This window comes from Chaetura pelagica, unplaced genomic scaffold, assembly GCF_000747805.2.
Source record: "Chaetura pelagica isolate M959 unplaced genomic scaffold, ChaPel_1.0 scaffold50, whole genome shotgun sequence".
NCBI lineage: Eukaryota > Metazoa > Chordata > Aves > Apodiformes > Apodidae > Chaetura > Chaetura pelagica.
Window position 1 is genome coordinate 1,685,502 of NW_009952366.1, and position 27,556 is coordinate 1,713,057.

Sequence of the window (27,556 nt, forward strand, 5' to 3'; positions counted from 1 at the left end):
CAGGAATGGGGAAATAAATTTAGATTTCTGCATACATGCTAGTGAAGAGTGTAAAAATTTAGTGAATCTGGTAATATTTTAAGCAGTTTTAGTTCACTAAGCAAGAGAATGAGGAAACATTTTTGTGACTTTGTAACTTTAGTAATAAATAAATTTTAAATCATTTTTCATCTTATATAATACTAGGCTTAGATGAGCTGACTCACGGAAGTGGTAGCTTCTTTTCTTATGGAAACATAGTATTTATTTTTCTTCTTTGTCTTTACAAAATATTATACACATACAGATGACATTATTTTTGTGAATCCTAGGATTCCATCAGTTTTTTCACAGCAAGGATTACTTTATTCTGCTCAAGGGGAAATACTGTGTTTGCTGCTGTTTCCCACCCTTGTGGCAGGAGGCTTCTGCAATAAGCCACAGCAGCTTGAAAGCAATGCATTTGCTAAGGAAAAAATGTGTACATGAAAAAATTATCAACCTATTTAGCAGTGTTATATCAAAACTACATTCAAAGTTTGCATTAGTCTGGATTGATACAAATTCCTCCAGAAAAAGGGCTTGAGTAAGTGAAGAAGCAGAATTTAGCTGCTTCTTGAGCTAATGTTTATGATTTGTGCATCTGGATGGAATAATAGTTTGCCAGATACTGTGTTTGGTGGAAAGGACATGCCTCATCTTTCCATTATTCTGGCTCATAAAAAAATACTTGTGAAAGTAGAACTGTTTTATGAAACAACTTGGATGCATTTTTAAGCATAATGCGTGTTTTTTAATATATGTACATAGACTGTAAGTATAATGCTAGGTATATTAGCTTCCTAAATTGTGAATAACATGGGCTGTGTTTTCTGTAAAATGTTAGGTCCATTTTGCTCTGAAAGTGCAGTTTTTGTGCCACTCAGCGGCAAAGAGCACACATGTGGAGCCTGAAACATTTTTTTACCTCAAGTCTTTTATAGATGGGATATAAAAGTACGTTGTATAACATAATAAATTGTATGGAAGGGAACCACATGTTTTCCAAGTAGAAAAAATGCATTTTAGTGATCTGTGTAGTATGTTTATATCCATATGGCATACTTTTTTTCCTGGTTACTTACCTGACCATTCTTTCAATGCCTATGTCATCTGTCAGTTTTCACACTCTTGGAAAATTTTTTGCTGTTTAGTGTAGATAGGCTTAAAAAAAGCTAAAACTATGATGATGCCCCAGTTCCATATTTCTTTCTGATGATTGTTACTTGGAGGAAATATAAAATAAAATGGTATTTTTCCTTTTCTGTAGTTGTTTCTAAAGCATAGAGACATATTTTGGTTTTTAAGTTCCTTTTCCACCTGAAAGCTGTATGTATGCAGAATGTATGCAAATCACTGCTACAAAATGTGATTCTCACAGTATGATGCAGAGATTCAGTGAACTGGGGGAGGAAACCAATGAACCTCCACTTCCCTTCCATAAAAATAGTTTCTTTGTGAGGTTTGTCTCCCTGAGGAACTTCCTGAAACTTGGATACTCTGTCATGTGTAATTGGATTGTAGCTCTTTCTGAATACTGTTTTCTCCTCTTGACAGCATGGGGTAACCTTGGAAATGTTCTCAAGAGCCAGAGCAAGATTTCTGAAGCTGAAAGCGCTTATAGAAATGCCTTGTACTACCGCAGCAACATGGCTGATATGCTTTATAATTTGTAAGTATGCCTGGCTTTCCTGGGGCTGGATTGTCTGTTGTGAATGGAGCTATTGATTTACTTGCTGAAAATGCAGATGATGTTAGCTGTTGCTTTGTAATAGTCGTTTCATTAATTGTTCACCTTAAAGTGTAGGATAGACAGGGCATTTTCTTGGTTGACATTACAATATATTAATGTACTGGATACGGAGAAGATAAACTTACAAATCTATTTGCTTTAAAAGAAGCAAAAAAAATCCCACACTGAACAAAGTATGGATAGATGAGCTGACAACAGTAGCACTCCATCTGTTTCTATCTCTGCTAAAATATGCAGGTGTTATTTAGACTGTTTTTCTAAATCTGAAAAACACTTTGTGGAGGGATTGGGTGTAAGCACTTCCTAGCTCCAGAGGTCTGAAAAGGTAAACCAGCAAATTACTTTTCTCCTGTGACTGACTTCAGAGCAGTGTAAGCTCAAGAAACTTCAATTATTAGAATCCTGTTGTAGGTGGGAAGGAGAATAAATACCACGTGCATCAAAATAAATACACACTGTGGGAAAAAGACTTCCCAACTCATTAATGTACCAAATAATGAACACAAAAGCTCTTGATGTGCTAAGTTTCTCAGTGAAGCGTGTTTGTGCCACGTGCCTCAGTGGGGAGAGGGGAGATTCTCTGAGTGTCCTGGCTCAGCATCTCGCCTGCAACCTGCTCAGTGCTGCCGGTGCTCGCCCTTCCTTCCCATGCTGCCATCACCCACCCACCCAGGGGCTCTGCTGCGAAACAGGCTCATCACCTATGAGTGATATCATCATGTCTCTGCTGTGAGAAAAGCTCATCACATATGAGTGATATCATCATATCTCTGCTGTGAGAAAAGCTCATCACCTATGAATGAACATCATAGCTTGAAGCTGTTTTGCCACATGTGAGGAGAACAGAATCCAGGTGACTGCTGTTCATTAGGTACTAGTATGAATTTTCTACCTTGTGTGGTAGAAAAGTTTGTATGTGAGGCAGTCAATAAATGCAAAAACTAAATGCAAATTTAGTTAGTTAAAGAGGGTTAGTAACCCTCTTTAAATAAAGAAAGAAATAATGTTCTGCTTCTAAGTCTAGTTTAAGATGGTCGTTTATAATATCTGAAAATTAAGACTAGCATAATAGGGGTTTTCTTCTTTTTTCTTGTTTAACAAACGATAAGTTGCCCATTTCATTAATTTGCCTTACAGGTAAACATACTGGCAACTCAAAAGAATTTAATGATAGAATTTCTTTTTCAAAATCAAATTCATGTCTCAAAATATGTATACCTTTAATCGTAATACAATGACACACATGCACATAGGCACATAATATTTTCTCTCTGTTAGGAAATGGAGAGTGTGAAAAGCATATTTTTAGGAAGAAACTTCTGCTCACATTTAAGAAACAATTTCCAAACCCAGCAGAAGATTGTAGGAAAATAAGTTGCAGGATTGATACTCTTAAATTTCTCATACACCATTTATTTTGGTGATGAAAATTATAACTATTAATATATTTTTTAATGTCTATACAGTACTTCTGTCTCTTACTCACTGTGTGATAGAGGAAAACTGAAGTTAATATTAGGGTAAGAAGAGGAAAGGGGGTTGAGCGACAAAGACGGAGATATAAAATAAATCAGATGTCAGTAGTTTTGCAATTCTCAGAACAAGCTGATAACCTTCCAGCTTTACATTGATATACAAAATACTTAAAAAGCCTCATTTCTGTTGCAGAGAAAATTTCTTGGAATTCTGCTGGATTTGTGTAAAAGAAATTTAACTGAAATGCTGGTTGGAATATATAGGTCATGAAGCTACCTTACAAATGCCTCTGAAATTAAAGGCAGTATATCCAGAGTGAAGTGATTGCCACATAGTAGATAGATAGATAGATATATGTTTGCATATGCAAAAAATGAAATTAATTCTTAACCTTTCTACTACTGTCTTGAATGCAATAGAATTTTTTCCCTTTCCTTTCCTTTCCTTTCCTTTCCTTTCCTTTCCTTTCCTTTCCTTTCCTTTCCTTTCCTTTCCTTTCCTTTCCTTTCCTTTCCTTTATTTTCTTCACAAAACCATTAGTTACTCAATAGAAATTGAAAAATCTTGCATCTTTCTTTGTTGTTATAGTCTTTCCCCATGCTTCTATATCTGGCTTGAAAACTTGATAATGAGTGGAATGGGCTTTGATACTTTGACACCACAAATGTTAAGCAATAAACTCTGCAGAGCTCCCTGGCAAGTTCAGCCCATCCTTGGCATGTAGTTCTGTGGGAGCCTTTTACAAAAAATACTGTAATGGAAAAATATATCTTGTATGTGCTTATGAGAGGCCAGTTAGATTTGCTGTTTCTGATTTTTTAGTATGTGCCTTTAAAACTGAAAGTCATGGAGTAGAACTTCAGAAAAAAAAGCATCTTTGCAGTTACTTGTAGCTACCATATTTTGGCCATAATCCATTCTAAGTATATGATAGCCTCATATGCTCTTTACTTTTTCTTAGAACTTATGCCTCAGTAATTGATACAAATTGCAGCCTGATGTTCATGCTCAGCAATAATAAATCAAAATGTTGTCTGAACAAGGACCAAATTATCAAGGATAATGGATAGCAATCAAAGAGGGAAGCTACCTGAACAGAAGCATTTGATGGTCTCTCCTTATTTTTCAAGAAACTAAAATCTGAGGTTGTATTAAAATCTAGAGAATTAAACAGATTAAAGGAATGTCTGATTTCAGTGGCATATTTTTGTTTTCTGACTGTTATACCTTATGGCTCTGAGTTACAGCTTGTTTTGTCATTTAGGACAATTTAAACTGCATTAATTTAGATTACATAATTCCATATTTGAAGGTTTGTCTGATTCTGAACATGTAATTTCCCATAGTGTTCAAATGTGTCAGTTCTGTAACCTCTATTAAATTCCTAAACTTTTAGAGACCAGCAGAAAAGATGTTACTTGTTTAAAAAAAGAGGTGAAAAAAGAAATAAAAAAACCCTCTTGCTAACATTAATATTAGGTTGGTGGTTCATTAGTACTTTAGATATGGGTTACAATGGACTTGTTCTGTATCAAAATAAGTATAATAAGCATAGCTTATACCTCAGGCTAGCTTGTGACCCAGCTTGTCTTGAAGATAGCATCTGTGACCTGGAATTTAGGAAACTTAGCTCAGGCTAAGGGCTTGAATTCTTCTTTGGAAGCTTGTTTTCTGAAACACAGAAGGTGAATTCCTGGTAACTTTGAAAGCATCTGAGATGTTCATAGCAATTTCAGTGCAGAAAGGATTTCAGTTGCTCTGTACTGTAGATGGAGAATGTATTAGAATATTATTGTAATATAGTAGTGTGTACTTCGAAGATCCATATAAAGTGGCCTCCTATAAATAACTTCTCCTGACAACTTGAGACTGCACTGCAGGTATTTTTTACAAATAAATCTTAAAGCCAGCTTCTCAAAGCTATGTAACACTGCTGATTTCAGCTAGATTTCATAGGGTAGTGAATCAGTATAAAGTGAGATCTCTTACCAGGCTTTTTTTTCAAACTGAGAAATACATGTAGTTTAATACTGCGAAGTACCAAGGACAGAGCTGCAGGAAAACAGCAGTTTTCTACTAACAAGGCAATGCTCATTAGATTAAGAACAATTTTTAATTGTTTTTTCCTTTTCAGTCTTTGTTGCCTTATGATTGCTACCTAAAGCTCATGGGGTTTTTTGGTATTGTTTCAAATTGCTTCTAATTCATGCTTAAAGTTGCTTATCAATCAAAAGACAGCTTTACATCCATTATTTCACTTGTGTTTAGGCCTTGCTCTGCTTAGAGTATTCTTATGTCATCCATATCAGTAATCTATATTACCTTGAGTTTCTCAGTTGATTTTAAGGATGTTTGCAATCTTACATAAATATTAAATATTCCCTTTAAAAGGTACTAATTAGTTTAAGTGTTGTATTTTTGGAGTATGTAATGCCCTATTAAGGATGAATTTCTACAAAACAGCCACCCCCTTGCTTCGCTCCCAAAATACCTCATTTTGCCTTTAGGGATATAGGGCTGTGTGTACAAGTTTATTATTTGAATAATTTAATTTCTTTGAATAATTTCAAAGTATGAATTGCCATAAAATTTACTTTGGTAAATTTAGGGTACTATGTCAATAAATGTTGATTTTTTTAGACTTCTATTAGGTAAAGTCTCAAATAGTAGCTGAAAATTTAATTCTGTAAAGTCTCAGGTTGCAGAAGTGTTTTATATGCAACGTTTAACTCTACATCATTTGTTAAAAACCCATATAAGTAAAACTACCTTGTCTGTTGTTGTTAGCTTGTACAACATCTGAAATTGTTTTCCCTCTGCTTCTGCCTTTTAAGGGACCTGGCATAAAAATCTCTTTTGCTGAGCTATCAAAGATGAAAAGCACTAAAAGCAGGCTGACCTACTAACCTATTATTAAACTGTATTTGAACCTGCCCTAGACAAAGTTGCTGCACCACTTCATGTAGTAGGAAACAATTTGAGGTTATGGTTCCTCTTTATTGATAGCCCAAAAGATTTTGTAATGCAGGATGTTGAGTTAAAAAACAAAGATGTTTCATCATCTTCTGTCTGTTTAAGTACTTAGTTATTTTTTTCTCAGCTGTGAATGCAAACCTGTCTGGAATTAATCTCTGCTTTGCCAGCTAGTTTTTCCTCTGTCAAAGACAATGGTCTTACTGTAACCAAAGTTGTCTTTATAAAATCTTGCTCTATTGTGAGACTAACACTTGAGGGAGCACCCAAAGGTCACTTTAGTGATCAGTGGTGTCCTACAGTGCAGAACTCAGTTCCAGGGCTCTTTGTAGGGCCTGCATGAAGTAGATACTTTCATTAGGAACACTGAGAGCTGAAATACATTCTGTGACATAGCTATTCAATTACATGCCTCAGTATTTGAAACTGTGGTGTTGAACTTTGTTAATTTTATAAAATTAGGAAAATAATTGTCTGACTCCTGGACTGAATGGGAGACTTTCCCATTTGGGTTTTGTAAAAGGCCCCTCTTTTAAGAAGTTTGCTCCAGCTCTCCACCTACATTGCTGGCTGGGACATATGAGAGGGAAAAGATGTTTTGTTTGGACAAAGTGTCCGAAGGAGGGAGAAAGGCAGGAGCAATGCTGCCCCTATGCTACCCCTATGCCAGCCCCGCCTATATCAAGGAAATGCATTGTGAGAGTTGATGTTCTGCTGAAATGGTAATACCAACTGGACTGCCTCAGTAACAGGAAAAAGAACAGGACCATATTTGCTGACCAGTTTGCTTGCATTGACTATATTATCTGAAAGACCAGAGGTTATTTTGAGGGCAATTGTTTTGTTTTGATTTTTTTTTAGTCATGGAGTTATGGATGCCTATGCTTAATGAGGTCTGCAGAGGGACTCGTCATTCTGTGTTAGTGCCTACTGGGTGTATTTGGGTTCTTACTGATTAAAAAAATTGGATTTATGTTCCATTTACATGTTTGCTAACAGGATGTTATTGGAAAACATTAAACATGCTCCCTGTCTGTACTGTTCCTTAATGACTAGCTTTCTTTTTAATGAAACCTAGTTGTAGACTCTTACTAATAGTTAGCACTCATTTGATTGAGTAGTTAAATGGCTTGCTTATTTAAAAAAGAAGACAAACCAAAACCAAAACACAAAGCCTTAATTAAAGACCAGACTTAATGATTTCACTTATAGAGCTGCTGTAGCATCCAGACCAGTCTTTCTACCCACTAGCTTTGCAAATTACATTGAAAGAGTTGCCTTAGGCAAAACACATCCTCTACTGCTTCCTGACTGGAGACAGATTTGTAAGGGGAATAAAAGAGGGTTTTCTTCCATTTCTTTTTTTTTTTTACCAGTGTAGCATCTAGGTATATACAATTCTTAGTAGATAATCCAACCTGAAATCAATGGGGTGAAAGTAGCTTGAGGCATGGATGAAATGTAATCATGGCAAAGCTATCAGGCCCTGTATTTGCTGTTATCAACCAGTAAACTAAATTGATTGAACTATTTCAATATTGTATCTGGATTGAAAAGTTAATAAATATTTCACTAATGTACGTACTGACATACATGTTTACCTTGATGACAGTTACAGTTCCTGTGTATTGTACTTGGTCATTTTATTCCAGTTTTAGTCTCTGAGAAGTTTGCTTTTTAAGTAGATCAGCTGGCTTTAATAGGACTATAGCAGGAAGAAATTAATATGTAATTGAGAAAAATGGTAGACAGTCTACTGACTGTATTTTGTGACTGTTCTTCAGTCCATGAAAAGTTTTGAGCCATTAGTATTCAGTGATTTTAGGTCAAAAACAAGACAGAGAAGGTAATCATGAAGCTTTTCAAGCTGTTGGTCAAGCAAGATAGGCAAAAGCTGGCAGCTTGAAGGATTCAAGATGGTTGTAAAGAACTCATCTCGGGAAATAGTTACCTGCACATATTTAAATGAGCAATTCTCTGTATAGGAGTGTCCTGGTTTGGTAGGTTTTTTGGTAGTGGGGAGGGGCCCCAGGAGTGGCTTTGATCAGAAGCTGAGAAGCTCCCCCTGCTAGAAAACATCCGAGGAGCCATTAGAGGAACAATAGATGCTCCTCAGCAATTAACATACGGAAGAACTGAGATAACACCTGAGCAGAGGTGCACTTAGCAGAAAAGAGCTGTGCTGGGGAAGGAGAGCAGTGCTGGTGGTTGGTGAGGCAGGAGGGGAAGAAGGTGCCCAAGCAGAAGTTTCCCTGCAACCCATGGCGAGATGGCAGCTGTGCCCCTGCGCTCCTGCAGGAACGTGGTGGAACATTCCCTGAGAGTGCCAGGAGGGGTGAACTTAACAAGTGGATTTGGATTTTGTGACCAGAGGATTTGCTGCCCGTGGACTCTGGTTACGCAGCTTTGGAAGACCTCAGCACCAGGGGAGTTTGTTCCCGAAGCCCCCATGACTCTGTGGGAAGCCCAGGCTGGAGCAGCTCCGGACCTCGTGGGAAGGATTCATGAAGGAGAGGTTCGTGGAGGACTCTCTCCCGTGGGAGGGACCCCGTGGGGAAGAAGGGAAGGACTTTAAGGAATCCTTCTTCCTGAGGAGGATGGCACAGCAGGAACCACCACCCTGTGAAGTGACTCTAAACCCCATCCCCTGTCCCCCTGTGCTGCTGGGGGGAGGAGGGAGAGAAACCGGGAACAAAGTGATTTGGGCCCGGGAAGAAGGGAGGGGTGGGGTGAGATATGCAAGTCCTGCCCTTTGTGTTGTCTGTGTCCTGTGTGTGTTTGATTAGTGTGAAATTAAATTACTATTTTTTCCCCAAGTTGAGTCTGTTTTGCCCAGCACCTTAATCGGTGAAGGACCCTCCTTGTCCTTTCTCAACTCATGAGCTTTGTCCTCATGCCTGAGTGTGTGTGGGCGGATTATGAGTGAGATGAGTGTCTTGTTGTGCCCAAACCACGACAAGAAGTGATGTGCATTATTTCTAGATAGCCAGAACTTGCTTACAATTTTTTGTTCCTTTTATTCTTTTTCCTATTAGATAAACAAAATTCTGAGCCAGTTCTTAAGTCACTGGGTAAAGTCTGCTATTCTTGCAAGCAGTCAACGCATGTGCTCAATTTCATAAAGGATTCACAGTGCACTGAAAAATTAGCCAGAAGTAAAAAAAAAAAATCTTGTTGTAAAATTGTTTCAAAATCTTGCTATTGTGATAGTTAGAACTTGTCTGCTAATTAATCCTAAATTAATTTGTAGACAATGTATAGCCATTTGCTTTGTGTCCTATGGTTGAAGTAGCTTTTTCATCCTTGTGTTCCTACAGTGAAACTTGATTATTCCACAGTACTTTTCTTAATAGGCTAAAGGAGCCATTGAATTTCTCCGCACCTTCCATCAGTCTGATTAATTTAATACTTTCCCAGTCATAGAATTATCAACATAGAATCATGGAATGGTTTGCGTTTGAAGGTACCTTAAAGATCATCTAGTTTCAACCCCCTTCCCATGGGTAGGGACACCTTCCACTAGACCAGGTTGCTTAAAGCCCCATCCAGCTTTACCTTGAAAGCTTCCAGGGAGGGGACATCCACAGCTTTCCTGGGCAGCGTGTTCCAGTGTCTCACCACACTCACACTGAAGAATTTCTTCCTAATATCTCATCTAAATTTACTCAGTTTCATTTTGAAACTCTTCTTCCACATCCTATTGCTCTATGCCCTATTAAAAAATCTCTCCCCAGCTATCATGTAGGCCCCCTTCAGGTACTGGAAGGCTACTATAAGGTCTCCCCAGAGCCTAATCCAGGCTGGACAACCCTAACTCTCTCAGCTTGTTTTCATAGGAGAGGTGCTCCAGCCCTCTGGTCATCTTCGTGTGGCCCTACACAACAACATTCATAATCTTAACTCTATCTATTTAAATAGTTATTTATACCTTCATATGTGAACATGCAAGCCAGTTATTTCTCAGAAGCATACCACCATGTTAATTGTATTCATCTGAAAATACTGGGGTTTTATTTTCCTTTAAGCCTTTTCCTGACTTTGTTTCATCTGCAACTAGAACTAGAAACTCAAAAATCTAGCTATTTTTGTACTGTGAGAGCCACAGGGAAAACTAGACCTCTTGCAGAGGGTCCAGAGAAAGGCCACCAAGATGATCAAAGGCCTGGAGCACCTCTGCTGTGAAGACAGGCTGAGAGAGTTGGGGCTGTTCAGCCTAGAGAAGAGGACGCTCCAGGGAGACCTTATAGAGGCCTTCCAGTACTTGAAAGGGGCCTACAGGAAAGCTGGGGAGGGGTTTTTCATCAGAGGAGATAGTGATAGTAAGAAGCAACTTAAATGTCATACCATGCAACTAATTTATTTTTATTATAATTCTACTGCTATCAATAGAAAGTGATATTGAAGTACAACAACTATAATAATTGCAAAAAAGAGGATATATTGCTCTATTCTGTCAAATCCTAACCAAAAGATAGTAAGCAAATAACATAGATGGTGGTTACTTCTTTAGCTAACTGCTCTACTCTTCTCTTCCTCTGAAGTCTACTGATTTAATTCAAAAAGTTTTTCTGAGAATCTGGAAGGAAAAAAATCTCTGATTTGTGACTGGAGATGGAAAAAGTCCAACCTCTTTGCAGTCTGAAAAGCTATCAGCAGATAAAAGCATGGAGGAAGAAGAGAAAATTGCTGTAGGCTCGCGGAACCACAAATATGTTTGGTGACCCTTCCACCTAAAATAAATAGCTATATATATTTTTTCGTGGATACTTTGAGGAGTATAAAGAGGGACATCTACCCCTAGATAGTAAGGTCTGAGTATACACTCTGAAATTACTAATTTTAAAGGATTTTTAAATATTTGTGATTTAAATACATTTGCATACGTTTCTTTCAGTCTCCTGAAACTTTGGGAACTGTAATTCTTTGCACATTCATTTAAGCATACAATTGTGAATTGATGTCAATGATGTTCAGACTACTTACATCTCAGAAACATGTGGATGGCTGGTGAATTTATAACTCATAATAATGCTTGTCTTAAAAGCTTTAATTAAAGCTCATGGACTATGATGCTGACAACTGGATGTGTTTGGTTCCGTCTTTGATACCACTTCAGATAACTGCTTCAGTTATTCAATTTTGTTTAGACCAGAAAGAAGACAGGAAAGAATTGAACTGATGTAGGTGCCTACCCATATGGTGAATTAATCTAGTGAAATTGTTCAACAAGGACTGCTTAAGGTAATACAGATGAAGTATTAGGTGGTTAACTTTATTTTTGCTTTTGAAAAATATCTACTTGTTTCAAGTCAAGAAAAGACAACAGGCTAAACATGAATGACTTAAGTTACAAATAACTACACCATATTCGATCTGCTTTAAAAAGTCTCACAGTGTACCATTTTCCCAACTGAGTAAATGAAACTACTGGTTTCCAAAAAAGCCAAAACTATTGCATTTAACATCTGCTTTGTTAAAACCATATGGATGCACCTGGTATCTATGAAATAATCCTTCTCTTACACAAAAGTATTTTCCCACAGAATTATTAGTTACGTGCATCTCTGCAGTTGTTACATCTCTGAAATACCTGTCAGCATATTTTTCTTTGTAGCCTTAGTTTTGTTTTCAATATTTATTTTGAGGTTACACTTTGCACTAACAAGCCTCTCTCTTTTTTTGTTTTCTATTATTTTTTTTGTCCTTCTGCAGAGGATTACTACTTCAGGAAAACAGCAGGTTTTCAGAGGCATTGCATTACTATAAACTGGCAATTGGTAGCAGACCCACACTAGCCTGTAAGTATTTCAACTATACAAGCTTGCATAATATTGACTATAAGGAAATCTTACCATTCTTTAATGACACTTTTTTTTCATAATTTTTTTTCATTTGCAAAGCAAAAGGTGAAACTGTGCACTTTTCAGTTGAAAGCAAGTGTTTATTAGTCAACAAATACATTTAATGTGTTGCAGGGAAGACAGATAATTATTTAACAATGGGCAGCAATGGTAGAAGCAAAAATGCTTCTGATCTGGGATAGGTTGGTGAGCCATAGATGCTACTGCCTAAACTTTCAGGCTCCTGTTTTCTGTTTCTTACAGCCAGTCCCTGATTTTTATGGTGTGTGGTGTGGGTGAATAATAAAAATATTTTCAGAGTTCTTTCATTTTTCCTTTTTTGCTTGGGGGATATGGGAAATAAACCACAGAACCTTGCCATGCATCAGTTCCAACTTAAGTGGGTGCTTTTTAAGATACTGACTTTTTTGTAGCTTAAGTATTGAATTTTCTACTTAAGTGTATGTACACATGCACATATATATATGGATAAACATATGTATATGTTTTTGTAACAATTCAAACAATGACACATTATGCTTAATACAGTCCTAATAAAAGAAACAAAATGGGACACCCTGCCTAACCAGTGTTCCCTTCCCTCATTCCTCAGTCTTTTTAGCCACTTTCTCCTTTCCTTATCTCTGAACCTCTACATCTTAAATATGCCTCTTTACACCAGTGATTGATCTATATTATGCCAGAGCCAAATTAGACAACCATGGGATCCTTTTCAGCTATTACTTTGAGGTATAGCAAAGATTAGATATAACATAATGGAACCCCATGAAAAGATAACACTTTTTACCACTTCACAGCTGCCTATTTAAATACTGGTATCATCCTGATGAACCAAGGGAAGACAGAAGAAGCCAGGAGGACTTTCCTGAAGTGTTCAGAGATCCCTGATGAAAATTTGAAAGATCCTCATGCTCATAAAAGCTCTGTTACTAGCTGTCTTTATAACTTAGGAAAACTTTTTCATGAACAAGGACACTATGAGGTAAGACTCCAGATTCGTCTAAAATATCATGGTAAAACATTCACACATAAATGGCAGCTATTGCTTCCATCCAGAGTTTCAAAATACACGACAGTCAAAAACTGATTGAACTTCACCAAATCAAGATTAACACATACGTGTTAATTCATTCTTGCTTGCTTTCTTCTTATGACTGGTAGGCAAAGGATATAGCCTGAATACAGACCACCCAACCTGAAGTGTACTAGCTTTTTAATTCAAAACAGATTAAGTAAATTTTTAGTTGAAAAAAATACAATTATCTTTGCTTTTGAATCTCGAAAAATAAGACCTAGTTGGAATAATTAAAAACTTCAGTGTTTAAAGACATCCCACTATGTGCTATTTTCAGATAACTTGACCTAAGTGCCAATGTGGGCTGGATACTCTTAATGTAACTGCATGCTGCACCAACACAACTAATCTCATTTACATTTGCAAATGTGACCGTTGTGATTCCTCTCCATTCTCCCTGATTAAATTACTAAAATTGGACATTTGCTTCAGTTTTGACCTTTAGCAGTACTTGAAAGAAAGTAATTATCTCTTTGCATTGCCAGGCACACTTCAGAACAGGAGTTACACATGGTTTTGATCCATATAACTCTTCCTAACTGACACAGTTACCTCAGCTGCTTAAGATTAGGCATGCACAAGCTCTGTGGATTCTCTGTTATTTGTCTGCTGAATCCAGTTCTGTCAGGTGGTGGTTAGTGATTGGTTAAAACACAGACACAGGCAGTTTAAACATCCATAAAGATAGGAGAAAAGCAGTGTGTTGTCTGCATAGCCAATGGTATGTAGAATCAGAGGCCAATGACTGGGAGAAGCAAAGGGTTTTGAGAACATAAACCATCAGATTTCTGCCTGATGGTCATTGCAGTCTGACCCAAGCTTGATTTGATCATGCACTTAGATTTTTTTAAAGCATATTTCAGCCTTTGCAAGCTGCAAGTATTTGATGGGATGATGTAGCAAATGATGCAGTGCTAACAGACTGACCAGCATCCTAAGCACTGAACGAATCATAAATGTGTGACCAAGTAATTCAAAGCACAGCACATTTGTGAAGGGAATCCAATTTTGGTGTTATTGACACTTCAGTCCATCTCGTCCTTTCTGTGAAGCAGACTTCACTTGCAAGGATTATGTTTAGTTATTACTTGGCAGTAGACAATGATTTCTTTATTTTTAGGTCACTTACTGTAGCTTAGTCATCAGAAAGTCCTTTGTCTGCAGTTTGATGTTATTCCATATTCTCTGACAGCTTGTAGAATTTTCTATATGTTTACAAACTCATGAGCGATTGAGGGGTTTGTATAAATGTTCCTTTTATTTTCCCTCAGGAAAAGAATTGCAATATTGGAACTTATCTGGTCCTCTTGTCAATAAGCTTCACTGAATTTGATAAAACTTGTAAATGAGAACTATGTACTTTCTGTGATCTTTATGCCATGGATGCGTTTTCTTTCTTCATCTTTCCTTTGGAGAAGGAAGATTGTTTGGTTTTACATGTGAAAGACTGCTTTTGAAATTGATGCTTTACTAATTATTTGTGCCACTTATGTGTCTCTTTTCAGGAAGCCCTTACAGTTTACAAAGAAGCAATGCAGAAAATGCCAAGACAGTTTGCACCACAGAGTTTGTACAACATGATGGGTAAGTGCATTGTTAGTCTTTGAGAGAGATACTTGAGGAGTCAGGCAAGGTGAAACAAAAGAGCTTAGCCAGGCAACTGGTGCTCAAATGAATTAGCTAATAAAAACAAAAATAATTGCCTTCAGTAGATGTGAGCCAAACCAGGTTCAGAGCTTAAATGCCCCCAACTGCAATGCTGGATAAAGCACAATAAATTATGACACTGTTAGATACTGGTATCTTTAAAAGTGTCCATACAGCACTTTTACATTTAGAATGCATGGATTAGTGTTTTTCTCAGCCTTCAGAATTTCTCATCCAGTATCTTGCAGACCACATGTGCAATTCATGCAGGTTTGTTTAATCTCCCATTTAGTCATCTTTGAAACTAAGAAGAAACTGTATTTACTTCATAGAAAAGTGAGTGAGATTAATTATAATGTAAAATCTAGTGTGGGTGTTGGATGTTAAATTTCCTTGTAAAGCAACAAAATGTCCAAACAGATCCACAGAAATAGTTGGATTTTTTTTGGAGGTTGTGCCAAAAAACTTTTTTCCCAGCTGATATACTGTTAGAATCTACAATGAGAGAATTCTTCTAGAACCAGCCTATGTGCCCTTAAAATTTTAACACAATCCCTTGAGTACTGCAAGAAACATAAATTTAGCTGAGGTTTTGTGGTTTTTTAAACTTTAACTTGAGCTCCCTATAGTCTTCCTCACATCCTTGTACAGGATACGTTAAACAGATAAAAGAAATAAGATATAATGGTTTGGGTTGGAAGGGACCTTAGAGATCATCAAGTTCCAACCCCCCTGCCATGGGCAGGGACACCTCCCACTAGACCAGGTTGCTCAAAGCCCCATCCAACCTGGCCTTGAACACTTCCAGTGAGGGGGCATCCACAACTTTCCTGGGCAGCATGTTCCCATGTCTCACCACCTTCACACTAAAGGCTGTGAGGATCACACTAAAGGGTGCATCCTATCAACTCTTAAAGTTCCTAATATCTAATTAAATTTACCCCATTTCAGTTTGAAACCATTTCCCCTCATCCTCTCACTACAAGCCCTCTTAAAAAGTCCCTTCCCAGCTTTCATGTAGGCCCCTTCACGTACTGGAAGGCTGCTATAAGGCTCTGGGGAGCCTTGCCTTCTCCAGGATGAGCAACCTCAACTCTCGAGGCTGTCTTCATAGGAGAGATGCTCCAGCCCTCTGGTCATCGTTGTGGCCCTCCTCTGGACTTGCTCCAACAGCTCCTTGTCCTTCTTAGGTTGAAGTCTCCAGACCTGGATACAGTACTCCAGGTGGGGTCTCATGAGAGAGAAGGCGGAAAATCACCTCGCTTGACTTTTTGGCCATGCTTCTTTAGATGTCACCCAGGATACCATGAGCTTTCTATGCTCATGTTGAGCTTCTTATCAACCAACATCCCCCAGGTCATTCTCATCAGGGCTGTTCTGAATCCATTCTCCCCCCAGCCTGTATTTGTGCTTGGGATTACCCAGACCAAAGTGCAGAACCTTTCACTTAACCTCATTGAACTTCATGAGATTGGCATGGGGGCACTCTCAAGCTTGTCAGGGTCCCTCTGAATGGAATCTGTTACCTCCAGCACATTAACTGCACCACACAGCTTCATGTTGTCAGCAAATTTGCCAAGGTTGCACTCAATTCCACTGTCCATGTTGCCAACAAAGATAATAAATAGCACTGGTCCCCATACCAACCCCTGAGGAATGCCACTCATCACTGATCATCACTTGGACATTGAGCTGTTGACCACAACTCTGATTGTCCTTATCCACAGAGTGGTCCATTCATCAAGTCTGTGTCTCTCTAATTTAGAGACCAGGATGTCATGCAGGATAGTGTCAAATATTTTTTATGGTATCCAGATCTGTAAAGAAGTTGGTTTTTTCATTGTCCCGATATGCTTTTAAGTGGAATCCTCTCTGAAAAGGCATGTGTTTCTGCTAAGCAACCTTACTGTCTGTCTGCTCCAGTAGACTCTGTGAGGTCCTATTTTTCTGGGACAGAAAAGGATGTAAGATGCCTTTAAAGTAGTTCAAAGCAGAGCAATAAAAAATATATGTAGAAACAATTGGGATCAACAGGAAGCAAGTGAGGTTTTGTGGCTCTTTCACCCTTCCTAATGCCTGAAATACAAGGGGATATATTGGTTGATACCAGTTGGTTTGACGGTTGTTGAAAGGCACTTACACTTCTCTACTTACTTGGGAAAGACATGGTTTATTAGCTCCTTAGAAGTACACATGCATAGGAAAAAAAAATAAATTGTAGTTGTAACCTTTGCTATATGTTTGTAACCTCTGTAAATAATAAATTAAGTTCTTCTCTTGACACAGTGACAAAGTATCTAATGACAATAATGGAATAAACATTTCCACAACAGTTCATACAGTTCAGTGAAGAGTTATTTCTCCCTGAATGCTGAGCTTTATCAGATTAATGCAAATAGCTAAAATCGCTAAAATGCACAAGTTGATTATTGCATATACTTTTGTTCATAGAGAGTCTTAGCTGAGCTACTTTTTAATCAGTTTTATCTATCAGCATTTTCTGATACATTTGGTGGTGTTATTAACAGTCACCATACCATGAATTAAGCCTCTCCTTACTATTGGTATCCTATAGTGACTGCTGAAGTACTGCAGGGCTCCAGCAAACCCTCCAAAGTTTGACTGCCTTCTTTAGCGCAGGTATATATTTCATCATTCTAATAGAAATGAACCTCAGATGTACAGAAATTGGAAAATGTAAACAAATGCTGTTTCTACCATGATGGTAGTTCCATTACAAAACAGGCCTGTGTCACCCTTTTTTTTCCTGTGAGTAGATGGAACGACTGTGACCTATAAGATTCTTTAGGTTTTTACTCTTTTGCCCATTGGTTACGTTTTAGATGCAGGAGGTCTTTCTCAGCTTCCTTTATACGCATAGTACATGATGTCCAAGTTCCCCCTGTTCCTGGGATTTGCATTTATTAACTCCCAAAGAAAGGGTAAATACAAAGACCAGCTCAGTCCTTTTCCTGGGCTTGGCTGGCTGCTGCACTTCCTCCCTCCACTGCTTAGCCCATGCTCTGGCTTCTCTTCCCTTTAGGCAGTCACCAGCATTTCATGGATGTCCTATAACAAGTTAGGGTCAGCTGAGCTTACCTTAGCCCCTCGTAGCCTTTTGCAAAGAGCAACAGGGTATTACCAAGCCCTATAAGTACGTCTTGCCCTGAAAGTAGCATATATTTTGTGTTTTGGTTGCTGTTGGGATGGCAGCTGTCGCAGGAAACCAGAATTTGCTTCACAGTAGTTACTGAGGTATGGCTTGTTTGGCTGGGCTGTAAAAGCAATCTGAGAGGCTATTTACAGGGTAGGGTAGTGACTGGAATTGAACACAGTGCAGCATTATTAGTAACAGCAGGACTCAGGATGGTTTGTTCAAAGCTGTCCTGGATGCATCTGTCCATGAGTGTACATGACTGCAGTTAGACACATTGTATTAGATTAGTCTGGCCTACTTCTAATAGTGTAAAGGTTAGATGACAAAACAGAGCTTGGTAGCTCTGCTCACTTTATATTGTGAAAAGAAAAAGTCACCTCTGGGGAGTAATTAAACCTGTCTGACTTAAACATCTATTTTCAATTAGACAAATAATCCTCTGCAAATTTACTTCTGTAAAAGGAGCTGAGATGACTAGCTTAGACTTGCTAGCTCAGGTTGGATGAGATAAATCCTAAACACCTACTCAGTCATCTCTCTGCATCGAATGTGACAGGAAAACACCACAACCACATCCATTATCATGACTGCATCCGCTCTGCAGCCCATACTGTGTCATTGTGCACCAGAAGACCAACTGGATTGTTTTATTTCTGTTTTGATGTTCAAGATAAAATTATAAACACATTCACTATAACACTTTATTTGATAAACAGCATTACATAAACTTGTCTGCCTACTTCGTGCCTTTAAAAGGGAGACTAGAGGAACTGAAATAGGCCAGTCCTGTCTCGTGTGCTTGGAACTGCATGAAGCTGGCTGAGCTGTGCCCACTCAACTGTGTGCTCATTGCTGGAAAGAGGGAGAAACGGGGGAATGCTACCCTTCTGCTTGGGTATTGCTTATTCAATCATTCCATTGAAGATTTTCTGGAGTCTTTTTTCCTGTATGATATACATGACATACTCGAAAGAGAATAAACAGGAGATGAACTGTTTAAACTGAATTAGGGTTTCAACTCCAGCACTTGGAGTGCAGTAGCATTAGCACTCCAGCAGTGTTAAGCCTTTATACCACCTGCTTTCCCTTTTGTGTTACACTTCTTTTCCTGCCCTTGCTTCTATTGGCCTTTCACTCTCACAGGCTCAGTGACTCATTCCTCCCATGTGCCAGCCTGCCTGCCTGATTCTCATCCTTTAAAACTCTTAAGTAACTTGTCTATTAAAAGGAAAAGAATAGGGCCTCAAGAAGCAAGCCATCCATTTTACTTAGCATTTTATTCATGAAACAAAAAGCAGGACCAGAACACCAGCATCAGATGTTCTAAGCTTGTACATATGAAAAGTTGCAGGGTAGATTTTGGTCTCCTGTTGCTGTGATTTATTTTGCCAGGTGTGCAACAACTCAGCTAAGGAAACCATATGTTTCTCTGGCTTTGCACCAAGAAGCAAAACCTTTTTGTTTTATTTTTGGGGTTTTTTTTTGCCCTGAAAAGACCCAAACCAGCTAAAAATTAAAACTCTAAGACTAGAATCAAAATAATTATTCAACAAGCTGTATAAGGTTGGCTTCATATTTATTTTCCCTATGTCATATTTCTTTGATGTAAATTAAAAAATACATGCTAAGGTTACACAGATTAATTTGCTTGGCATGGCAACATGCACTACAAAGGCCAGAGTCCAGCTCAGCTGCATTAAATAGGTAATATATTTTGTTTAAAGTTTCAATTAAAATCTGGGGTCAAAAGATAAAATGGTCCCTGTGGGATCTTGAACACTTTAATGCCAATATTAGGATTGCTTAAGGATCAGCCTCTGCTCTATAAGTCTTTTTCCTTCCTTGAAATCTGATACTGTACAGTTGATTGTATTACATTGCTTTTAAAACCACACTGGCCCACCTGCTACAGTAATTCATACTTCTGCCAGTTAAGTGGTGTGAGGTGGACCATGAAGGCTTTATTTTAATACTGAACAGTAACAAGAAATATGTTTGGGTGGCATTGTTCAGGTTTAGATTGGCAAGGTACTGTCATAAAGACCAATGTCTTGATCACATTTCATCTGGCCTTGCCAACTAACATCTGAAGTGTCTATTTTCAAATGCATTTAATGCAAGGTCTTACAAGCATTTATAATGAGAAATGGAAGTTACAAAAGCAGCCAACATTGCAGGAGTGAATACAGTTAATGATGCACAGATTAAAGTTTAGATTTCTGTTTGCTAATTTGCTACATTGCACATAGACAGAAAACAAATCATACTCAAGTGGCAGCCAGGTACTGAACAAGAAAGGGGAGCCAGATTTTACATCTGGTACGGAGGTTTGCATCATAAGTACAAAGGCTTAGCATGCAGAGAGACTTTCTGTGTTGTTGATAATAACATAATAACATAACTATTGCTTTATTTGGTTATGCTTTTGGGTGGAAGCGGGTGTTTGTACAAACCCATTAATATTGTTAAGGCTCCTATCCCATTTGCCGCTTGTTGCCATTAAATGTTCTTTTACTTCATTGTTTCTAAATATTGTTTAGAACTTCAAGAAACACTTTTGCTGATATAGTTTTACAGTTCATGCTGTGCAAGACTTACTTTTTACTACATGTCCCACACCATAACTTATGCAGAGCATGGTATCTGCACTTGTCTGAGCTCCAGTCATCAGTACGCTTTCTATGCATCTCATGCAGCTTCACTGGTAATTTCTTAATAAAAGTATGTGACAGCCTTTGTTTTCTTTTAAAAGTATCTTGGTTGAAAAAAAATAATAATTATTTTTCTTTCATATATGTATTTTATATTCTGTGTTCTAAGGAAATAAGAATGGAGTCCACTCCAATAGTGAAGAGAGAAAATGACTGTGCTTCCTTCTCTCCCCCTCCCTGCTCCCATCCTGCTGCTTTAACTCTTACCCCCTCTGAGGCTTTGCAGACTATGATAGTTTATATTTGCTGTCCAAAGCTGAGTATAAATCTCCAGGATGATTGCAGTGTCTCCTGTTTTTTCACTTTGCTTTGTTTGAGGGATTCAAGTTGGGTATGAATGTTACAGCAGTAGATTGCGGAGGGGTCAGTGGACACAATGCTTGAGACCAGTTGTGTTTTTCTTTTCCAGGTTCTCAGATTTTCCTAGCTTTATCTCTCTGGACTATTGATCTATAATTGCATGTGAAGTGCTGGAGTTTTCTTAGGCAGTATTTTGAAAAAGCTCAGAGTCTGAACCTGAAACGCATTTGTGCTTTAAGCATATGGGGTTTTGTAGGAAAATAAGTGTAATCATAACACTTGAAGACAAAAAATGAGTCCAGTACTGAAATTGTACTACAGGGATACCAGTTAGGCATGATTCTAGTGGACAGTACTTCTATTAAGAGTGTTTGAAAGAAACCTATAAGGACTTCATGTTTTACTGACAAAAAATATTTAATAATTTAAAATGTGTATAAATAAAGTAAAAGGCAAAGTAAAAGTACAATCACCCATTCAGTTATGAATTCTTGTTTTATACCCTTATGATTTGCTACGGGTTGCACATCTGTTGGAAAATGAAATTATCATTCTCAGGTGAACTCAGTACTTCTATTTGTGTCAATATACTCCTTTCATTGGAAGTCTTGGTACAACTGGAAACAGCTGTGCAAAGTCCATGCTGTTATATGCTGCAACTGACTTTATTTTGCCCTTCATTTATATCTGTTTTCTACTTCAGGTATTTTCCTTCAAAAGAAGCTTAGTGATCTAGTTAAATCAGATCAAAGGCTTTGCTTTGGCTAATTGTGGCCTATCAGAATCTGCTCAACCAAATTAAAAGGGGATTGACTTCTATCCATCAAAAGCCCTTCTAAAATACAATACATTCCTCAAAATCTTCAAGGAGATTATTTTGTAAAAGAGGAAAAACAAGCAGAATATGCTTAGTCTATACAAAACTTGGTGCTCCTTAAGTTCACATACTTCAGCTGCTTTAGAGAAGATATACATGCACTGCATTTATATCACCAGGACTGGTAATCTTTTGCAGTATATCTTTACATCAGTATAGTATAACATCAAACTGTGCTTCCAGATTTATTATGTTATTGTAAGCACTGGTACCTAAGGGAAAAAAAGAAGGAAGTTATATATCTAGGGGGGTGCATCTGCAGCCTTGATTTGCACAAGGAGACTGCACAGTTGCATTATGAAAGTTACAAACCCCTTGTAGTATTGTGGCATGCAGGGATGCAGACCTTCCCATCATTTTCTCAGGCAACTTATGTTCCCAATCCAAAGAAGTGGTGGAAAAATTAAATTTATATATTGACTGAATGTTTATATCTTAGAAATTTTCCTTTTCAAAGTGCATTTCCATTGTCCTTTCTGGTTTTGTGTCTGCTCTTGTCAATGCTAATTTCTGTCTTCTCTATATTATATTTTTACCATCCAGCAACTTGGATGGTAGATAATTAACATACACATGGATGATGCAAGGCAGATTTACCCTGAATTGTCTCTTTTACAGAAATAATTTCTTAGTTGTCTTTTCAGCAATATCTATTGGGGTTGTAAGAGGAGGACCACAAGAGGGGCATGTGTTCTTAATCTGAAGGTAGAGGTACCTGGTGCCTGTAGAAGCACAGTGCTTGGGTTGACAGAGTGTATCTGAAAGAGACCAAATATTAAATCAGCAGATGAGAGGTTAATCTAGAACCATGTAACATACAGTCAGGTAAATGGTACTGAATTTTGTTTTTTTTAAGAATATGTGATATATGTATTAGAAAAGCTTAACTCCTGTCTTTACCTTTTAAGGATTTGTATTACAATCCCATTCCACTTCATTATCGAGTATAAAGTTAGCCTTTCAGGGGAAATAACTGCTAGCAAGCTGATCCTTTATTACTGTTATTATAAATATTTAATATATAGTATGATTGCTACTGTTTTTAAATTATTCTTAATTAATTTGTTCTGGGATCATTTTAGTAAGATTTTGTTGTTGTTGTTGCTTTAGTTTGTTGAGGTTTTTTCTTCGTTTGTTTTGGGTTTCTTTAAGGTTGTATTTCAGTCCCGAGGGTTCTGGGGAAATAATGGGGAAATACTGCTTTAGAGGATGGTAGTCTTGCAAGCGATCTGTCTCTATGGCAAAGAAAATCCACTTGAGTACCAAGATTTTAGTTAAAGTGGTGTCAGTCTAGTTAAAAGGTAGCCTATTACTCATTCCTCTTTCATGAAATATTACTAGAGTTGTTAATGAACTATGTATACACTCCTTTAAATAGTGTTTCTATTGCCAGTATGGGTTAAGGAACTGGAATAACTGTCAGTTTATGTCTTAAGGTTTCCACTGCCATGACTTTCTTTCTTTGTTGTTGTTACCCTTGATAGAAAAGTAGAATGCAACTGTCTTGAACTGGACAAGTTTTATTAATAAATTGTGTGTTTCTGTCCTTTCAGATTTTTAATATGAGTTTTGAAAGATTTTACAAATTAAGTAATTGTTAAACCTTCCCATATGTACAGTTTGCATATTTTCTGCCAATGGCTACTGTTTTTACCTAATCACTAAATCATTCATGTTGCAAGTTTATAAAAATGCATGACTGAAAATTACAAATACTGTTTTTCTTATTTAATCTCAGAAACACAAATGCATCCTGAATGACAGAATTCAATCCATACATGCTTTCTTTGTTATTTTGTTGGAAAAGTATCAGAAGCTGGAATAGCTTTCATTAAAATTGCATTGGTCTAACACATCACTTGATTGAATTAATGCTTCAATTAACAGTTGCTCGATTTTATTCCAGTCTTTGAGTATGGTGGTGGCAGAGCTTCTGTCAGTTTTCAGCTTACTTTGATTTCTTTTTAGATAAGAGTGTAATTGTAAATCATTCAGAAGAGGAAATTAATAACAGACCCCTTAACAGTACTTCCTTCTGTAGTAATGACATGTTCTAATTGCTTATAATATAGTAATTCTTGACTGTATTTGGCTTATGGGCAGAAAACCAACTCTTCAGAAGAAAAATGTTCTATAGAGAATTTCCTGTGAAGTCTTGAGGGAATAAAATTCCTTTTCCTACAGTTTGACATTTAGATTGACATATTGTATCTTCATTTCTAGATGCACTGCCCAGAAGTACCCTCAAAGTTTTAGGAGGTTAGCTTGTAAAGTAGTTGAGCTCTTAAAACTTATTACAAATTGAATTTTCCTGTACTCCAAAGATGTTAATCTCTTCTTATATCAGAATCCATCATGGAAAATAGATGAGAACCTTGGATCTTTTTGAAATTTGGCAGTGTGTTCAGTATATACTAGCAGATAATAACTCCATCTCTTATAGCTGCTTATATTTCTCTTGAAAGGATCTTGTTGTTAATTGCTTGAAACTTTGCCAAGCTGTAACAGGTTGGGCTGGAATTTTCCACTTAAAGAAAAGAAAAGGCAATATGGATTCCTCATTTCCTGTATACTAAGTGAAGCAGGGGCCTGTGGGAAAAATAATATGCAGTCAAACAATTAAACATTCTGCCATAAAGCATACAGCAAGGAAGAGGAGTTCAGGGGAGCATATAGGTTGACTTCTGGCTTCTCCGATCCTTTCAACACTTCATGAATTTGTTTTGTGCATAACAAGGTATAATATTACATCACTTGTTTGTGAATGCTGGCATAGTGGAAAAAAATGCATTTCACATTAATATCTCTGATTTTGATAATGAGTTTTGAGGGTTGTTCATGTTATTTTGGGATTTTAGCAATGCTTTGCTCTAACACTGTTCCCTGAGAGCTAGAACTTTAGAAAATAAGGGACTTTATTAAGTTGTTAATAAGATTTCAGTCCTGTTTGGAATGACTGCTGGTTTTTTTGGTGTTGTTTGTTGTTTTTTTTTTTTTAATTTGACTTGGGTTTTTTGGGGAATTATTCTGTTAGTTTGGCCCTAGCTACCAACAGAAAAACTTGAGTACTTCTGGGACTGAAACATCAGCTACTTAGAATCATAGAATCATAGAACTGTTCAGGTTGGAAAAGACCCTTGGGATCACCAAGTCCAACCATCATCCCTACTCTATAAAGTTCTCCCCTAAACTATACCCACCAACACCACATCCAAATGACCCTTAAGCACATCCAGGCATTGTGCCTCAACCACCTCCCTGGGCAGCCTATTCCAGTGTCTAACCACTCTTTCTGTGAAAAAAAGTTTCCTAAAGTCCAGCCTAAACCTCCCCTGTTGCAGCTTGAAGACATTCCCTCTTGTTCTGTCACTAATTACCTGTAAGAAGAGAACAGCATCAACCTCTCTACAATGTCTTTTCAGGTAGTTGTAGAGACTGATGAGGTCTCCCCTCAGCGTCCTCTTTCTCAAACTAAACATTCCCAGCTTCTTCAAGCGTTCTTGATAAGATTTATTCTCTAGGCCGTTCACCAGCTTTGTTGCCCTCCTCTGTACTCGCTCCAGCACCTCGACTGAGGTGCCCAAAACTGGATGAAATAGTCCAGGTGCGGCCTGGTGTGGTTAGGTGTAGGGTTACCTGTACTTCTGTGTATGTAATCCAACGGTCAAGACCAGTGATGAGTACAGAATGCACTGTAAATCCTTTAATTAGAAAGCCTGGTAATCCTGGTCTGCTAGATTTAAAAACTTGCATTCCTTTTTGTAAAAACTCTTAATTTGCTTAAAAAATTATATTGGCTCCCATTAGCCTTGTCTTAGTGTGACTTTTGATGCTACATAATGCTCATTTTATTTGTGGGCTGTGGTTTAGTCATTTTTCATCCACTGCATACTAACTCCTGAAACTCTTAACTTATATGCCACATTTTGCCTGGAATCTCAATAATTTGGTGACAAAGATAGGAAAAAATAATTAAAAAATCTTAATCTAGTCCAGTTTTCTTTCATCAAGAAAATCTTCCATAGCCCCTGTAAATACTAATGGTGACCTATCACTCCCATGCTAAGAGTTCCTTCTATTTTCCTTCTTTGAGCATGTAGGTGGTACCCTTTTCTCTGAGTTCTGGGGGTGTGATAGTTGACCTCAAACTTGCACAAAAACTAAATAGTCCTTCTCTCTCTCTCTGATGCCCTCAGAACTGTGGATTTCCATGTGTTGCAGAACTGAGGACAGCGATTCACCTGGAGACAGCCTTAGGCATCCTCTACTTGTGTCAGATGTAGTCCTCTCTTGGTCTTCCAGTGGTGACACTGGATAAACTGACTTTATAATTTTGGGAAAGTACTTAGCCATTTATTTTAACTGAATTAGCTGTTGAGATGACAAAATCCTGACTCTTCTGTAGCGATTTTCAGTGTGTCTTTGGCTTGGGCAGGGACACATTTACATTTAGAGATTAAATGCAAGGACATTCTGTATTCTCTGTACCACTCCATGTGGTGTAATGTAGACTGCTGGAAAAGAGGTAACTCCTCTGTAGTAGATGTGAAAAAAAATCTGTTATTTTGAGATCTTTGACTGATACTTAGCAGCTGGAGCTCTATCTTGAAATCCTGTTCCAGCAAGACTTTAATTTCAACTATGCTCTTTCAGCGCTTATAAAGCCGTAACTCAAGTCTCCTCACTTAAGTGCTTGTAAGGCTATTTTGCTTTTTCAAGGCAGGTGTTCAAAGCACTGCATCCTTTTCAAGATCTCTGCCCATTTAATGAGCAGCAAAGTATAAATGAGCTGATAAATTCAGGAGACCTTGATAAATTCTCACTAACATTTGGTTCACCCCATAGGTGAAGCCTATATGAGAATGAGTCGGCTGCCAGAAGCAGAGCGCTGGTATGTGGAGTCACTGCGATCCAAGAGCGACCACATCCCAGCCCATCTCACCTATGGAAAACTGCTGGCTCTGACGGTGAGTTAATCAGCAGCTCCTGGGAGCTGGTCCCAGGCCCTTCAAGTAGGTGAGGTAAAGGGATGGGAAGACACCATCCTGAAAATTGCTTATTGCCCTATTTATCGTGCTATTTCAGTTATGCTTTCTAGTTAAGGATTTTGACAGTGTCATTTTCTGATGAAACATTGCATCCGTTCCTGAAATACCGTCACCTCTGTGTCTCCAACATGTGATTCAGGTTGCTTAAAAAACTACTGTCAAAGGTATTAGCAAAAATGGTTTTAATATGATGTAAAAATATTCTGGGAAAAAAGGTCTCACAACTTTCTTCTAAATACTAAAATGCCCAAGTCCTATAACTCTGTACAAACATTGTGAACCACTAAAGAAAAATTTTAATATTGTCCCCTCATTATGAAAGTTCAGTTATAGGACTCAACATTAGTGGCATACCCCAACTTCAGGAAGGAAGTGATGAAAAATGTATGCAAATCTTTATAGTAGAATTGTTTACTTTTCTCCAGGGTTGTAAACAGAAGATACATGTGAGGTGGATTGTGCCTTGAGGATCTGAACTGTGTTTGTGGGAGAAAATGTCTCATTAGCAAAAAGGACAGGAGCTGTACACAATTTGAACACTAAAAATTGCACCATGATAGGCAATAAAATACTCCGCCCACCCTTTCTGAAACACACTTGCTTACCTGTACTTGCTTTGTGCCATAATTGTAGTCTATTCATATTACTTTTGTTTGTTGT

The 27,556-nt window shown here is 37.7% G+C and overlaps 1 protein-coding gene across 1 annotated transcript in view; it reads left to right on the top strand.

Moving 5' to 3' along the window:
• The window catches only part of TMTC2 (transmembrane and tetratricopeptide repeat containing 2), a 270,784-nt gene that overhangs the window by 187,727 nt on the left and 55,501 nt on the right, over window positions 1-27,556 (top strand). The window contains exons 4-8 of the mRNA XM_010008050.1: window positions 1,576-1,690; window positions 11,933-12,018; window positions 12,879-13,063; window positions 14,662-14,740; window positions 26,694-26,815. Coding sequence (XP_010006352.1) covers window positions 1,576-1,690; window positions 11,933-12,018; window positions 12,879-13,063; window positions 14,662-14,740; window positions 26,694-26,815 — 587 coding nt within the window. The remainder of the gene's footprint in view (window positions 1-1,575; window positions 1,691-11,932; window positions 12,019-12,878; window positions 13,064-14,661; window positions 14,741-26,693; window positions 26,816-27,556) is intronic.